The sequence below is a fragment of the Drosophila gunungcola genome (genome assembly GCF_025200985.1).
Source record: "Drosophila gunungcola strain Sukarami chromosome 3L unlocalized genomic scaffold, Dgunungcola_SK_2 000003F, whole genome shotgun sequence".
NCBI lineage: Eukaryota > Metazoa > Arthropoda > Insecta > Diptera > Drosophilidae > Drosophila > Drosophila gunungcola.
The window spans coordinates 1,732,601-1,749,019 of NW_026453179.1; the positions used below are offsets into that span (position 1 = coordinate 1,732,601).

Consider the following 16,419-nt stretch of genomic DNA (forward strand, 5'->3'; position numbering starts at 1 on the left):
CATTAAAAAAATCCCTTTTTAATTTTTCAAAATTTATATTTTTGTTACAGATTATTATTTATTTTTAGTCTGTTTCAAAAAGTAAGTAAATTTGAATTTATCAAAGTTGCATAAATAGGTATATAAGCGGAGTAGGAATTTCCCTGCGTGCTATTTTATACTTACCATTTTTACGATAAATCTAGGGCCCTTTTTTAAGGGATATTCTGATCTAGCCAAGATCAATTAAGTAAATTAGCAAAAAATCCCATTTAAATTAGCAGATTATAAGCTTTTCAGTCAGTATAACGACAAAATCTAGTTCGGCCAACTGTGCCCTTCTGCTTGAGGATTGGGAATTAACATTTCAGCGCATGCGTGGGCAGGCAGGCAGGCAGTTAGCCCCTGCTGGCAGCATCACTTATTGCGAACTCTCCGGCTGACGGACGGAGTCAAGTCGGTGGCCAATTTGGGCAATTGCGATTGCCGTGCTGGTTAATTGAGCCCGCTTACCTAATGCTAATGCCAGGCTATGTCCGCGGATCGGGCTCCGATTTTGGGGGCTCTGCGTCGGTGGTGTCAAAGTTAACACGGTAGCTGTGAAATTTGGCGCTGGGGAAACCCGTACAAATTGGCCACTGATGCAAGCTGCCATTTCCTCATCCTTAGCAAATTGATTAGGACAGTTCGGCGGCAAAACTAACCAAATAAATAAGTTTATAATTAAGTGGAAGATTTGCGGCAACGGCTTACGGCTTTCGGCTTTCCTCCATTTTTTTGCGCAACTCTTGATCGAAGCAACCGCCAGCGGAGTTACTTATTATAAATTCTCCTACTGCTGTCGTTGCTATTTTGTTCACATTGTCATTTAGTTGTCTGCGTGTTGCTTGTGAAATTGTTGCATTGCATGCAGCAACAGCAACTGCAGCAGCAACAACATCAACAGACTACGATGCGATCTACAGTGGCAACATCTTCTTTTCCTCAACTACTATTTATTATTGTATTAGTTTATATGCTATGTCTGTTTCTTCAGTTATTTTTTTGTTTTGCTTTTAATTTCAAGTGCTTTTTGCTGTTTTTTAATGCAGCAGCAGCAGCAGCAACCAGAAATGCAACAGTTTCTGGCCAACTCCACTTAAATCAATGATGATCATGCCGGGCACGATGATGATGCTGCTGGCAGTTCACATTTTGGCATTTGCATTCAGCAATTCACATTCGCTGAGTCTTCGTTTTTTTTTTTTTTTTTCCGCAGCCAAGCGACAGTTTTATGCTCCAAATTTTATGTGTATCAATTCAACCGACGGCGATGGAGTCAACCTTAACATTTAGTATATGCTTTTTGATATACTCGGACTGGAAAAACATTTGCCGAGATCTTAATTGGCAACTTCGTGGATGTTTTTTTTGTTGTTTTTTCCGACGTTTTTGCCTGCCACCGGATTGTTAATGAAAAGTGGTTTTACAATGAAATTGCACAATCGCCACTGTGGCCAGCAATGACCTGCGAAGATATCACGTCGCCAAAAGAAAATGTATCGCCAAGTTGTGGCCACAATTGCCACGAAGAGCCAAGAGCTCCATATGACAGGGTAAATGTTAATGGCAGTACTACGAATAAATAATGTGTAATTTACCAACGGCAAGTGACAATTAAAATGCCATTCGGCGAACTACTGTTATGCAGTAACTCACCGACAAATGCCGCGAATGCTTCCCCGGCCGGTTAACATTTTCGGTCATTCGGAACCAAGATGGCATTGCCAATAATATACAAGTATGTACCTACAAGTGGATTGCAGTTGGTCAATAATATGTGGCTAATTGAAAGGCCTGTTCTTGGTGTGTTAAAACAGTCGTTAGAAAATGCCTAGCACAAACAGTGAGAAGTAATAAAATTCCATTATGATCTGCTGGACTGAAAAATGAAGCTTATCTTGGCATCTAACAACATATTCAACATTTCTTGGTGTTATAAAAAGAATTTCAATAACGACAATAACGAAAAAGCCCTAATTAGAAATTTCTTGCATAATTAGATAATAATTCTATCATATTTTATTTTTTGACCTATTAATGTCCTATTTTTTAATCGTCTTATAAAACAAACTTATTTTTTTGTGTGCAAAGATAATAATTTTCCAGTATTGTATGTTAACAACACACAATTAATGCAGCTTAATATATTTTTTTTTTATTCTTGTGGGAAACGAAAATCTGTCTTATTTTGGAAATGATAATACATTAAACAATCTTACATCGAGTAGTAAAACGCCGAGACATATAGGTTTTCATCAGACCCGGTAATGACTCTATAATCTATTGTGGGCCTGAACACAACATGGCTCATAAACATTAATCTCCAGCTGAGATAGCCTATCGCCATCTGACTAGACCACATCCGAGATTTCCATCAGCAGCGCTCAATTATGCTTACAAACCTGCAAACCGACCATAAACGTCATTGGGGACAATTTATGAATCATAAAATCCAGCGGAGCTAAAAGCGAAAAAGTGCATTCTAATTCATTTAAATACAATTAAAATGCTGCAAACGGCATGGAGCACGCTTAAGGAGTTGCTCAAGCGAAGGCCCCACTTTTCGTGATCCGTCCAGGCGACAATCCGTGTCCGTCTTTGGCCCCAAGTCCGGGATTGGACGCCCAACTCCATTGAAGCGTGGCCCAAACACAGAAAAAATCAAAATTAAATTCGGAAATTTTGGCATATGTCAGGTGGCACCAAGTTATCATGTATTAAAAATGCAAATATATATATTTTTTATGACCCCGCTTTTATTAAAGCTGATAAACAAAATAGTTCAATTATTTTTGATTACCCAATTATCTTTAAGTATTTTTATAATGGCTATATTTTGTTCAATTTAAGCTTGATAAATAAAATAAATAAAATCAAATAAATAATTTGATTAATTAATAATTAAAGCCGATAAACATGCAAAAAGTAAAAATTGTTGTTGATTACCTTGTTAAGCTATATTACATTTTGTTTAAAATTAATAAATACTAAATTAATAATTTAAAAGTATGGATTTTTTAAGCTTTGTAGGTGATAAATTTTAAGTAATTGATTGCAAGTTGTTCCTAAAACAGCGTTTTAAGCATTAATTTTTAAAGAAAATTTTAGTTTATTTTATAGAGAACAAAAAATGTTTGTGGATATATATATATATAATTTTAAATCTTAAACAAATAGTTGTTGATTACTAAAATACGTCAACTATAGAAAGCAATTGAAAAAGTTGAGCTTTAAAACTTATTGTTTTTTTTGTTTTAATTAATTGTCATTGAAGTATAAAATTCAATATAAATACAATCGACTACAGCATAAACAAATGATTTTTGATTGTTAAAAATATCTTCATAAAAGTAATTTTAATTCCCAAGAAAATGCCAGAGAATCCTTCATTCCAGATTTATTTGCGTTTTACTTTTAAGTTCCTAAAAGCCCCTTTATCAATGACAATAAAATATAAAAAATATTGGGGAAAAAAGTAAAAACAAAAGTACAATTAATTCCCAATAAAATACCAATAACCAATCGACTCATCCCAGATTTATTTGCATTTTTTCCACTGCACATGCACGACCACCGAAACAATTTGCTAATGAGCCCTGGCCACAGGAGCAGCCATCCGTGGATTACATGCACAGGGGTATTTGAGTTGGGGAAACGGAATCTTTGGTTTTTTCGGCTGACTTTTGACTCGCATTGTTATATGATTTGCGGGGCCTTTTCCTGGTTTTTAATTTCGGATTGCGGCCACAAGTGTTTTGTATGTATAATCGCCGCAAATACCTGGGCAGCGTTTAATGACGGACCCCAAGCACTCCATGTTGATTTTCTCCGCCATTTGGACCAAATATATGGACAGTGGATCGGGCTAAGTCCATGCATCAGCGCTAATGCCCGCTGCCCGCTGTGCTGGCGATGCAATAATTTAATGTTTTCCATTCACGCCAAGCCATATCCGATAATGAGTCGAAGTGGGGGGGATTCGGACAATTGATATATATATCATAATGGCATCTGCCAACTGGTCGACCTTGCGATGTTATTTATAGATACCATATAGACTGGCGCCGGAGAAAGAAAAGATTATTACGCACTAATCAGATGGCTGGGTTTATGATTCGCCCCCCCCCCATACACCACGATTGCAGCATAAGTGGCCGACTTTAATGGACGAAATCGGGAAAGCGTTGCAGCAGTCATCAGCCAAATACAAAGTCGCGAACGAACAATGACAGAGCCCCAAATGAATCAGTGAATGAATGAGTGTGAAAAAATATCCATAAAATATAGTAGGTAAAAATAAGAAGCGTCGAGATTTTCACACTACAAGAGTCGCAGTCAGCCAGCCGTGTGTAAACCCGTCGACATTAGTATTAGCCAATGCTAATGCTAAGAGACCCCAAAAGCCCCGATCTCCGATCCCCGATCCACGGTCCCCGATCCACGATGACTCCTCTGACACACCCGGATAACTTCATTTACATTTTGGGCGTGAGAAGAATGGCGCTGCAGAAGCACAGAAGATCTGCCTCATCGGCTGGCTTAATTAGATTATAACTACTAGTTGTTTGGTATGTGGGCTATCTGCTCCCAGATTTGAATTGCGTGCCACAGATGGGGGGGGCGCGATTGGAATTGGGATTGCATAATGGGGGCGTGGCGGAACCGGGGCCAAAGCCGAAACCGAAGACGGAGCCAGAGACGGAGCTGGAGCCCATCATCCATAAAGCGCACTCGCCGTAAAGTGCATTTGCCTACTATCCCAATTAGCCGTCCGGCCATGGTTAACTCTAGCTCTAACTCTGGCCACAAGCCGCGCAATTAACTTGTCTCGTAAGCGCTTGCGGTTTCGCCTAAGAACGGTGCGAACTGTTCACACATTTCATGGGCTTTATTAAAGGTTTGGAAAAATCTAAGAAATTCAGCTTTGATCAAATTCAATGGCTACCATTTGGGAAAATACTTAAACAAAACCTTTTGGCGTTAATTTAAAAAGGGAAAATAAGTAAACATACTTGCTTACCTACAAAGCATCTCAATCTATACTTAAGAAATTAAATTTCATTAGCTCTATTGGAATTTGGAAAAATCGAGGAAATTCAGCGCCTACCATTTGGGAAAATAATTCACAAGCCTTATAGCGTTAATTTAATTTTAAAAAAATTGTGATGCAGCAACATTTAAAAACATATTTATACAATTATACTTACTGATCCACAATGGACTTTAATGGACTTTATTATAAAAATTTGAAAATTGTTGATAGATATATGTACTGCATAAGCCTTATGGCGTTCATTTAAAAGGGAAACTATATGAACACATAAAAAATGTTTAAACTACTATACATTTGCACTTGATTACCTAACTTTTAAAAATACATTTAATTTGCTTCATTGAATACTTTCTAAAATCTAGAAAATTCGGGTTTAATAATTACAATGGCTACCTTTTGCGAAAATATTTCAAAAGACTTAATTTAATTAATATAATTTAAAGGAAATTAAATGAATTTATTGACATAATAAAACTTATTTATATGTAACATAATTTTAGTGTGGTTATTTACCTAACGGCTTAATCACTACTAATAATAAGTTTAAAACTTGATCTTTGCTTTGATTTTTGTAGAGCAATCAAAGTTGAATAAGTTTAGTTAAGCCTAATTAAATTAAATTACTAATTATAAGTCTAAAACTTAATATGGGCTTTTTGTTTGTAACAATCCAAGTCTCATAAACTTATTTTACGAGTAAATTTATTTGCAAAATATAAACTTTAGTTTATAGGCATTGGTATAATTTTGATGTGCAAATTAAAACTATTTACAAGTAATGTTTAAAAGTGATACAACGCACCAGATCATATAATTTTACGGTAATCATTAGTTATTTTCTCACAAAACAAAAACTTAAATAAAATTCGTTTGCTAAAAATATATTGATTAAAAATAAACCTACAGCTACATCAAAATTAATCGGTTCATTTTAATGAAAAGGTAAAGCTCAGTTGACAATTTTGTAACTTTAGTTCGCTAATTTTTCACAAAATCCAAAGACAATGACAGATCGTAGATTACAAATGCCCACAATCAAATCATTACCAACATTTTTCTCTAATCTCGTCGCTTTTGTAAACGTATGCAAATTCCAGGCCTTTGAGTGCCAAGGTTTTTTACAAGAAAAAACCGCCAGCAATAATCCCTTGGGGAAAGATGAAACAAACACACCATATTGTTAACGATGTGAAAAGGTGTACAACAAAGCATTTTGGCCAGAAAAGAGCGGCAATTAGCCACGCACCCGCACATTGGCCATCGCGATCCGAACGCGATGGCCCTGGGCAAGATGTGGATCCACCTCCACATCCACCTCCACATCCACCTCTACATCCACCTCCACATCCACCTCCACATCCACCTCCACATCCACATCTACAGAGATCCAATGATCCAAAGATGTACCCAATCCAGTGGACTGCAGGGGCAATCCAACTGACATTTCAATACATGCGTCAAACGAATCCATTTAACACAATTTATGACTGGCAATTCGGCTTCTGATTCTTGGGGTCCATGGAGAATGTGTATGTCCGAGTGGTGCGGTGGCATTAACCGAATTGTGGGTCCCCGCTGATAACTGGATTCGGATTCGGACTCGGAGTTGGTCCCAGCGGCAAGCTCACCACCTTGGCATTTAAACCGTAGCATGTGCAAAAAGTGGCCGAGCAACAGGAAGATGGCTGCCGTCGCAGCACACAAAAAACTAAATACTTACACTTTCAAATCATAAATCAAGTCACAGGTAAATATTCCAAGAGCTCAAAACAAAGGTTTCGAAACCAAGAAAAAACCAATAGTAGTGACAATATCTGGAAAGCTATTTTAATATAGGTACTTCTTATATAAGAGTTTTGTGGTCTAATCTGTTAAATTTTAGTTTAAACTCTACTTATCCAAACAGCCAATACAATTATAAACTTATTTAATTTAAAGAACTAACGAACAGAGTACTTTTGTGTGATATAAAATATACCTAAAAATATACCTAGAAGCACTTAATACAAATTTACAACATTCACCAACATAAATGTTTTTAGAATCTAATAAAATCGAAATAATTAGCATTAAATAGTTTTCTGTGCACTGACACCGCTGAAATTTCTTAATAGAAGCGCCGAAACCACAAAAAAAAGTACGTTAACTAAAAAGCAGCAGCAGCAGCAGCAGCCGCAGAGCATCGAGTTGGAATCGCAAATTAAATGTTAATAGTAATACCCGGCCACAATGGCACAACGGCGGCGCTTGGGACAAAAACCGGATTTGTGGCAGCCACAGACAGAACAATGTGCGCATAAATCTAGCGTCAAAACATAATGCAATTTAGCCGAGCTGAATGAGCGATTGCCAGGGATTAGGATTAGCCATTTTGTGAAAAGACTGTGTCGGTTAACAAAAACTCTGAAAACCTGATACTGATGCCGATGCTGGATGCTGCCACCGGTGATCAAATCAAAACTTGACATTGTCTGACTGAGCCCCACTTAAATCGGCGAAGAAAGGAAGCTGCAACTGAATGGATCGGATCGGATCGAAAGGCCTACCCAAGATATTGCCTCGCGAACACGCATATCAAGTGACAGATTGCATAACATCCGAATACGACTACGACTACAAATACGAATACGAACACGAAAATACGAAGACACCATCATGATCATCCTATGTGGCGTGCGGTGAAAGTTAATTTGCCACAAAAATATGTAGAAAAATTATGAAAAGTGTTTTCCTTTCGGTTTGCCACCGCATCGGTATTGTCTTGAGACCGCCAAGTGGCAAGTATCAAGCGGAAACGGCAAACAGTGCCGCATGGAGTCACTTGGGCCGCCCCAGTAGGTTAATAAATACATTTCGAATGGAAGCAGGAAGAGCTGGCAGCATCACGAGCCGATAAGCGGGGTTATTCTCTATAACCTTTCTATATATATATACATTGCCTGCCTTCTCTGATCTGGAGTTGATTCTTTAATCGAAACTTAAGGGGATTTTAATTTTATATAAGAAAAACAAGCAAATTAAAAACAACATACATTTACTCAAAAATTAGAATTGAAATTTAAAAATAAAATGTAATTAATTAAAAGTTTAAAATAAATCACTATATGAAGTTGTTTAACATTTAACTTATAACAAAGTCTAAAACAGTTAAAAAATAAAAAAAAAAAATGGTTAAAGAAATCGGAAAATCTTAAAAAAAATATATATATTTACTGCTTCGATAAGCAAATGAAAAGCTTAACAACTTATTTTTACCAATGGCAGGTGCCATCTGATGAATAATGTTGATATGTAAAAAATGTTACAATTACACTTATTTGTGAAAGTAAAAACTGGAGCTACATCTTTGTTGACTTGTATAAGACAACCTCTTATCCCAAACATTTTGATACAAGGGCTCGAAGCAAGGTCTGCCTGTGCCGTTTAATCTCATTTGGCGTGCGCCATTTCTGGCTTGTGAATAACGCAGCTGACAATTACATGCGAGCACCTTGAAGGGGCCAACAAATTGGCGACCGACAGGCATTTCTCTGCCATTGTGTCTGAGCCAGGTGGCCAGAGCCTTGGCCATTTTAGAAAGGCCAAACTTGAAGCGCTCGAGTGGCGCACGGCGAAAGGTACAAGAAAGGTACTCTCCAGCTCCAACTTCAGTTCCAGCTTCAGCTCCAACTCCACATGCACCAGCGCCTTAGAGAGACAACACACGGGTACAGATTGGTATAGTTAGGTCTAGACGTTTATTAAGCAGGCTGGGCTTTGTGGCCAGATGACAGAGCAGCTCTGGTGTGCACGTAATTGAGCACATTATAGTTTAGTTATATATTTGAAATATGTTTGTAGCAACCCAATCACTGGGTTTGGTTGTTGCTATTACTAACGTATTACTGCAGCTCGAGTGTCGCTCACTTGGACTCGGCTGCCGCATTGTTGGCCGACTTGGTGGCAGCCTTAATGGTGGCCGCCGATGTGCGCTTCACGCTGACCAAGACATTGCGCTTCGTGGAAGCGGGACCAGGTTTGGCGGCTTTGGCAGCCGGCTTGGGTGTTGCTTTCTTCGCCGGCTGCTTGGCGGCCGCGGTGGTCTTGACCGCTGGTGTGGCTGGTGTGGCTGGTGCGGCGGCAACGGGCTTTTTCTCCGGCAACTTGGCCACCGGCGCGCTGTCTTTAGCTGCTCCCTCGTCGGCATCGCCATTGGCTTCCTCTTTGGCGTCTTTAAGCTTGTTTTTCTCGCTGCAAGTGGACACGGGTTACACAACACACTCATGATTACTTCATCGCCTTTCACATACCTCGCAATATCAATGTTAAGCACAGACTCGTCCTCCTCATCCTCCTCTTCTTCCTGTCCCAACGGCTCCACTTCGGCCAGAAGGTCGCCCAGATCCTTGTCCACCTCCTCCCACAACTTTTCGTCGTGGCTGCCGTTTCCATCCTCTCCATCTCCATCTCCGTCTCCGTCGCCAAAGTCTTCGTCCTCGTCCACGTTCATCTTGCCGTCGAGCTCCTCATCGCCCTCCGCCTCGTCATCGTCGGCCTTCTTCTCCTCATCGTGGTCCTCCTCATCGCCCTCCTCCGGCTTGGCCTTCTTCTCGGTCTCCTCCTTGTTGCGCAGGAAAGCCTTCACGTGGGAATGCTGCAAGCAATGCTTCTTGGTGTAGTCCTCCAGTGACACGTCGTCAGTCTTGCCGGAATAGTGATTGCACAGTTCGCAGTAGAAGGCCTCGATGGTCTTGATAAAGTCCGGACCAATCAGAGCGCGTTTGCGCGTCTCCTCATCCTCGCTCTTCAAAGCGGTCTCCGCCTCGGTCACCATGGCGTCCACATCGGCGTCGATCATGTCCACATCGATCTCGCCCACCGAGTCCACGGTCTGGAATTTATTCAAATCAATCTCGCGCTCATCCACGCTATCATCCGATCCGGACTCATCGTTGCGGGCCTTGTTCTGCAAGCAAGCACACAGTATAAGAATAATTTATAGCCTTTGCTGATGGAGATTAGGTAGTCTAATTTTAGGGAGGCAACACGGAATACAAAAATAGCATTCAAATGGCAGATGCAGGATTGGCTATTCTAGGAAACTATATTCTGAGAGATTCAGATTCATATCTTTTGGGTGGGCATATTAACAATTTATTTTAATGCTATTGTAATATATTCCTTGGCAATTATTGTATCCCAATTCAGTGGAAACACAAATAGTAACAAATCTGATTATCATAGCATTTGAAAACTGCTCAATTTTTATACTGCGCATATGCAATCGGAAAATTACTAACTAAGCACAAAAATCACTAGAATATTGACGTGGCTAGCATAGTAATTAAGAAGACACAATTACTTGACGTGCCAGTGATGAAAATATATAAATGTAGTTTAAAAATGAAAGCTTAAGCTCACCCTAATATGCTCCAGCGAGCAGCGATGGTTCTCGTACAGCATGGCGTTCTTGAAGGCCAGGTGGCAGGAGCCGCAATAGGGCATCAAGAACTTCTTGATGGTCTTGTGGTGCTCGGAGGCCTGATGGAGATTCTTGGGCTGGCGGTAGGCCAGGCGGCAGAGGCGGCAGTAGCGCGACTCGTGCTCCTCCTTGCTGTTCTCCTCAATCTCGCGCTGCGTGGTGCGCTGGCGGGCGCGCATGCGCTGCAGATCGGCCCGCTGGTTGAGGGCCACCTGGCGCATGGAGTTCTTGTGGGAGCGCGAGTTCAGATGGTAGTTGTACTCCTGCGGATCACAGATAATTGATTAGTAGGGGGATTGGGCGAAGCCGAGATTGCCAGGATCGAAACCCACCTTAAAGGTCACACACTTGATGCGGCAATGCACGCAAATGAGCTTGATGAAGCTGCGCTTGCGATTGTTGTGGTCATCATCGCGGTGACGGGAGCTGCGTCGCTCCTTGCTGCGATCATCGTCCGAATCGTCCTTGTCCTTGCGCGACGAGCGCTCCTTCTTGACCGACGACGACTTCTTCGACTTGGAGTCCTTTGCATCGTCCTTGTCCTTCTTCTTACCTGACTTGTCGGCCGACGACGACTTGGCGGCCTTCTCATCGCCCTTGTCGCCTTCGCCGGCCTCACCACCCTCGGCCTTTACCTTGACATCCTCGTCATCGGAGGCGTCGTCGGCCTTGGCGCTCTTGGGATCGGACTCATTCAGGTCCTTATCATCGTCGTCATCGCCATCGCCGTGCTCATCGTCGTCATCTTCGTTGCCTTCGCCGTCGCTCTTATCCTCATTGGCCGACTTGCTGCTGCGCTTTTTACCAGGGCGACGACTTCTTGCTCTTTTCGTCCTTCTCATCATCGTCCACTTCGTCGTCATCGTCGTCGTCGTCGTCGTCTTCGTCGGTGTCATCGCCCCCATCGGCGTCCTTGCCCTTCTTCTTCTTGCTGCTTTTCTCAGCATCTTCGCCGTCCTTGTCCTCATTGCCGCTGGAGTCGTCGCTGCTATTCCCGCCCTGGCGTTGTCGTCGCAACGAGCTACATGGGGTTGGAATGAATTCGAATGTGAAGACATGTCAGGGTGGCAGGATGTTTGTTTTTTTTTTTTTTGTTTGTTTGTTTTTTGTTTGCTGGGAGGCAAGTTCAAATTTTTGTGTTTTTTTTTTTTTTGGTTTTAGTACATAAGAAGCTGGGTGGTAAACTAACAAATTACGTTCTTGTCATATATGGAGTGTCGGGTGTTTTTTCGGTACATTTCTCAATTCGTTCTACTTAGTTACACAACAATATACACAACACGTTTTTGGAGGAGTCGCAGCCATGGAGAATGGAGTTCTTCTGGAGGCCGCTCAGTTGATCTGGCACCGAGGACTCTCCCCCTCCATCTCGCATCCAGATTCCTTACTGAATCTCACTGCAGCGCTCACATGTTGTACATCAATCTCACAGATTGCTTTCAGAGTTCTCTGCATTCTCAATTCTTCAATTGGTACACAATGGCGTATATAACTCATAACTCGTATTGTTCATTTGGATTTGGTTTTTGGTATATTTTTTGTTTGGTTTTGATTGGTCTATTTACCTTTTCAACTGCTGAATCTTGAGCAGGCGAGCCCGGTCTTTCTGCTGAGCATAGAGCAGCTGGCGGCGCATGGTGCGCAGGTCATTCGACTCGTTGACGCGGGTGCGCACAACGCGCATGGCTCCCACCCGCATCCCGGTGCGCATCATGCCGCCCCGCATCGACATTGTGCCGCGGGGTCGGGATATATAGCTGGTGCCGGCCACGCTGCGCATCATCCGCTTGGGCGGACCCATCGATCCGTCCCGCTGGTGCCGGCTGCCGCTGTTCGAATCATCCCGCGGGCGGTAGGAGCTCGAGCTACCGCCGCCGCCGCCGTTATTGCCACCGCCGGTGCCGCTCCGCTGATGATAGTTCGATGACGAAGAGCCAACGTTCTGCGACGAGGACGAGGGCCGATCGCTGCGATCGTTCGACGAGGACGTGCGACGGTAATCCTATGACGATTGATGAGTAGGAAGGTGTGTAGGAGCTTTGTTTTGGTTGATTGGTTTTGATTTTTTTTGTATCAAATATCAAATATAGGTGGTAGATTTATATATTTATTTAAATAGACGTATAGACTTGTTGAATGAAAATAATTGCTATATAGCTACAGACTGATTTTGATATTCTGATTCTGATTCTGATCTGATCGGATTTGGTTGTGGGTTATATATATGTATATATATATATATATATATCGCAATATGCTGTTATTATTATTTCCTGCAGCGTGTTTTGTGTGTGGTAGCATGATGGAGAAACCTTATATGCTTATGGCTTAGCTACTTAGATATTTGGATCGATATATATTTAATGCGTATGCGGATGTACACACTGATAGATTTCTATTTGCTCTGCTCGGATTGATAACCGACATTCGGCTTTCGGTATGGGGAAAAATTTGACAGCTGATGGTACGGTACGGTATACAAGGCATACAAGACAAGTGATAACAGATCAAAATCGCTTCGATCGCTTCGATCGCTTCAACAGTTCTCTACAGAAGTTTTTGCTTTCTCATATCAGTATGATCAGTTCGGGTCGGATCGGATCGAATCGGATCAAATCGATCGATCGGTCGGTCGCTGGCAAAATCATTAGATACATATATATGTCGCCGTGCCGCTGCCGGTGCTATGGACAATACACAGATTTATATATATATTTATGGTCAGACGGTGCTCCAAAGTGCTTGTCTGGCAACTTTGAGTCCGCGCGCTGTTTGCACTTTTGGGACATGATATGCTTTAACGCTCGATTGGCAACTCAACTCAGTCCCGCGTTTAAGCTTCACAAACAGTGCTATAAATATTTGGAAAGTCATTAACATTACAAAGTACATGGCGATTGGCTTAATGCATATTAAATATAAAGACCTCTGGAATAGCGTGCTTTTAGCTTCACAAATAGGGCAAAGTATAACTTACGTCTGTGCGCGTCCGTTTGCGGTCATCGTTCCGATCGCGCGAAGAGTCCTAGACACACATCACATAAAAATAGATTGCATTATGAATATAAATATAGATGGATTTGGGTAATACATCACTCATTTGCTACAAGACGAAAAATCTCTAACAATAATTAAGTGCAGGAGTGACAGCATTATTACTCACTATTTATATGGAGCATGAAGAGGCCATTTGTTAGTCCTACACTTGGGGTCAAAATAATAGGTACCCGCTTAATTTGTTTTCTCATTAAATTCTGACTTTATAAAATGTTTTTAAGTTTTTGAAAGAGAGTATCAAAAATTTATGTTATGTTAAACTTTCGTGTACCATATTCTGTATTTCGTAGATAATTGCGAATTGTTATTTTTACCTCAGCTGTACTCTTCGAATACTATAATCATATCTATACTTTCCACGAAAACAAGTGTGCTGTTAATAAGTAAAAAAAAAACTGTTTATAGATTTAAGGTTTTGAAGGTTAAATCCAATTTAAATACAATTTATATTATTCGTTTTATTTTCTTTACTTGTTTGAAAGTCAAGAAAGTGTGATTCAGACGTCATTTGTTTAAATGGTGAAAAAATATATCTAATGCTTGTTTAATAAAAAACTTAAATTTTACTCTATTTTGTACCCTTTGAAGAAACATACCTACAAGTCATCTCTATGATTATTAACATGTTAACTATTCTTATCTTGTTCAAAAATAACAAAGGTTACAAAGCTTAATTCTATTTAAAGCATGCCATATTTTGAGCACTTTCTTTCTATGCTAAAGAACCTTTAGGTAAGATTACCTTGCGTAAAGAAAATTCTTAAGAAATTATGCATTGTAATTAAAATAACATAATATATATGTGAAATACTCAGTGTTGGACCCTTAAAGCCGGATATAATAAAATTGTATTTAATAAGTCTTCTTTTATCTAGAAATGCTTAAGACCTTAAAAAAAATAAGTGAGTATGACGTCTATTTGATTACTTGCCTATGAAGCGATTCATTTAACTTAGACCGTATTCAAGTATTCTTATCTCACTTAGAAAAGCTAATAGCTTTGATAATACAGCATATACGAGTATAAACTTAATTTTTCAGTGAACATCTTGAGTAACTGAGTGATGTATGTATGTAAAAGAAGATTGTTAGTGTTATATATAGTTTTCCGACTTACGTAGCTGCGCTTGTGGCCCGAGGAGCTGGACTCGTAGCGCCCGGTACTGCTGGAATTGTGGTGGGTGAACTTGTCCCGACTCCGGTTGTCATAGTGGCTGTTGCCTCCGCCTCCACTGTTGTTGTTGTAGCGATTGTTGTTGTTGTGGTAGTTATTCTCGTACCGCCCATTATTGGGGCGGTAGTTACCCTGGGTGCGGGTATTAACATAGTTGCTCGAATTGCGATTGTTATAGTAGCCACCGCGAGTGGTACCACCACCACGTGGAATGAATCCGCCGCGTCCGCGCATCTTTTTCTCTATTAAGCTGTTCAAAAAGACAAGGGATTGGAAAAGAACATTGCTAAATTCGATCCTCTCAAGTTTTTTCTTCTATATAGTAAGTATGTGTGCGAAAGCGCAGGCCGTCCAGCGCAGCACCCACTTTTTCCAAGCGTTTTATTCCTTGCCGCCGGTGGCGTCGCTCGTTGCGAGAAAAAAAATCGATAATCTACCGGCCGAGCATTTTCCCAGTTTATTTGCAATTCGATCTACGACACTTACCTCTTTTCTAGCACTCTTAACTAACTGCTAAACGTAGCCGCTACTTCAAAGTTAGTTTTTCAGTTGAAATTGCACGCTTCTTTCAAGATTTTCACACCGACTTTTTTTTTTGCTCGGAAAAAAATTGTCTAGCAATGGCGATTAGTGGTGAGAGGGGGACAAACATCAATCTAATCGATGTTTTCAAAAAGTAGCTCCTATCGATGTTTGGCAGAGATTATCGATGTATCCGTCTCTAACGATATTTTCTTGCCACTGTTAACTTCTCACATTTCGCTAACATTTTACTGCAAAACCCAAACCCACCACAAGCACGCTAGAGGTGGGGAAAAATCCATGCCAACATCGATGTTTTCAATAAGTCGGTCTTATCGATGTTTGGCAGAGATTGACGATGAATTCGTCTATAACGATATTTTCTTGCCACTGTAAAGTTCTCGCACACTTAGCCTGGTTCCACTCCATTTCTTGCACACCCTCTGTTAAAATTCTTAACATCTGCTCGGTGCAGTCCTAAATCAAAATTTAGAAGCATATTTAAAATTAAAACACTGCTGAGTTCGAAGCTGAAAAACGTTACAATTTATAAGAAATATTTATAAGCATTTAAGGATAAGAACTGCAAATATTTAAACGTTAAAATTAGCGGGATAAGCATCTTAACAAAAAAGTTTGAATTTAACATTTAAAACATTGATGTTTCCCATCTCTAGTGGCGAGTGACGTTGCTACTTTTGGAGTGAGTCCCCGCTACAGGTGGAGGGGAAATTCGCTAATATCCCAATATACCAGAAAACAACGATTGGGACATTGAACTGATGAGAAATACTTGGAGATTGACCTTTTTTTTACCATTAGCACCCATCATATAAACGTTATTATTAAAAAATATGTGTAAATCAAGTTTAAATTATATTTTATGCCAAGCTCAATCTGTTTAAAATAAGATAAGATCCACAGAAACAATATAGGTAACTTAAAATATATTTAAAAAAAAACGTTGGGGTATATTCTAACTATTTCAGAAAAAAAAACAAACTTCCCAAAAAAAAGGTTTATATTATAAACTCTTTTTACAGACCGACATAAAACACGTTTAATAATATGCAAGTATATAGGTATTTATTTATACGTAAAAGTAAATTTTAAAATATTTTTATTTATACA

General features: G+C 40.2%; 1 protein-coding gene across 1 annotated transcript; it reads right to left on the reverse strand.

Annotated features, from left to right (window-relative positions):
• Window positions 1-8,788: 8,788 nt before the first annotated feature.
• On the reverse strand, window positions 8,789-15,423 carry LOC128258794 (glutamic acid-rich protein). The gene is given in 9 exon segments (XM_052990673.1): window positions 8,789-9,304; window positions 9,364-10,019; window positions 10,475-10,798; window positions 10,868-11,344; window positions 11,346-11,556; window positions 12,101-12,537; window positions 13,513-13,560; window positions 14,710-15,016; window positions 15,253-15,423. Coding segments are annotated over 8 exon segments (2,772 nt in total). The 5' UTR covers window positions 15,001-15,016; window positions 15,253-15,423; the 3' UTR covers window positions 8,789-8,976.
• Window positions 15,424-16,419: the final 996 nt, after the last annotated feature.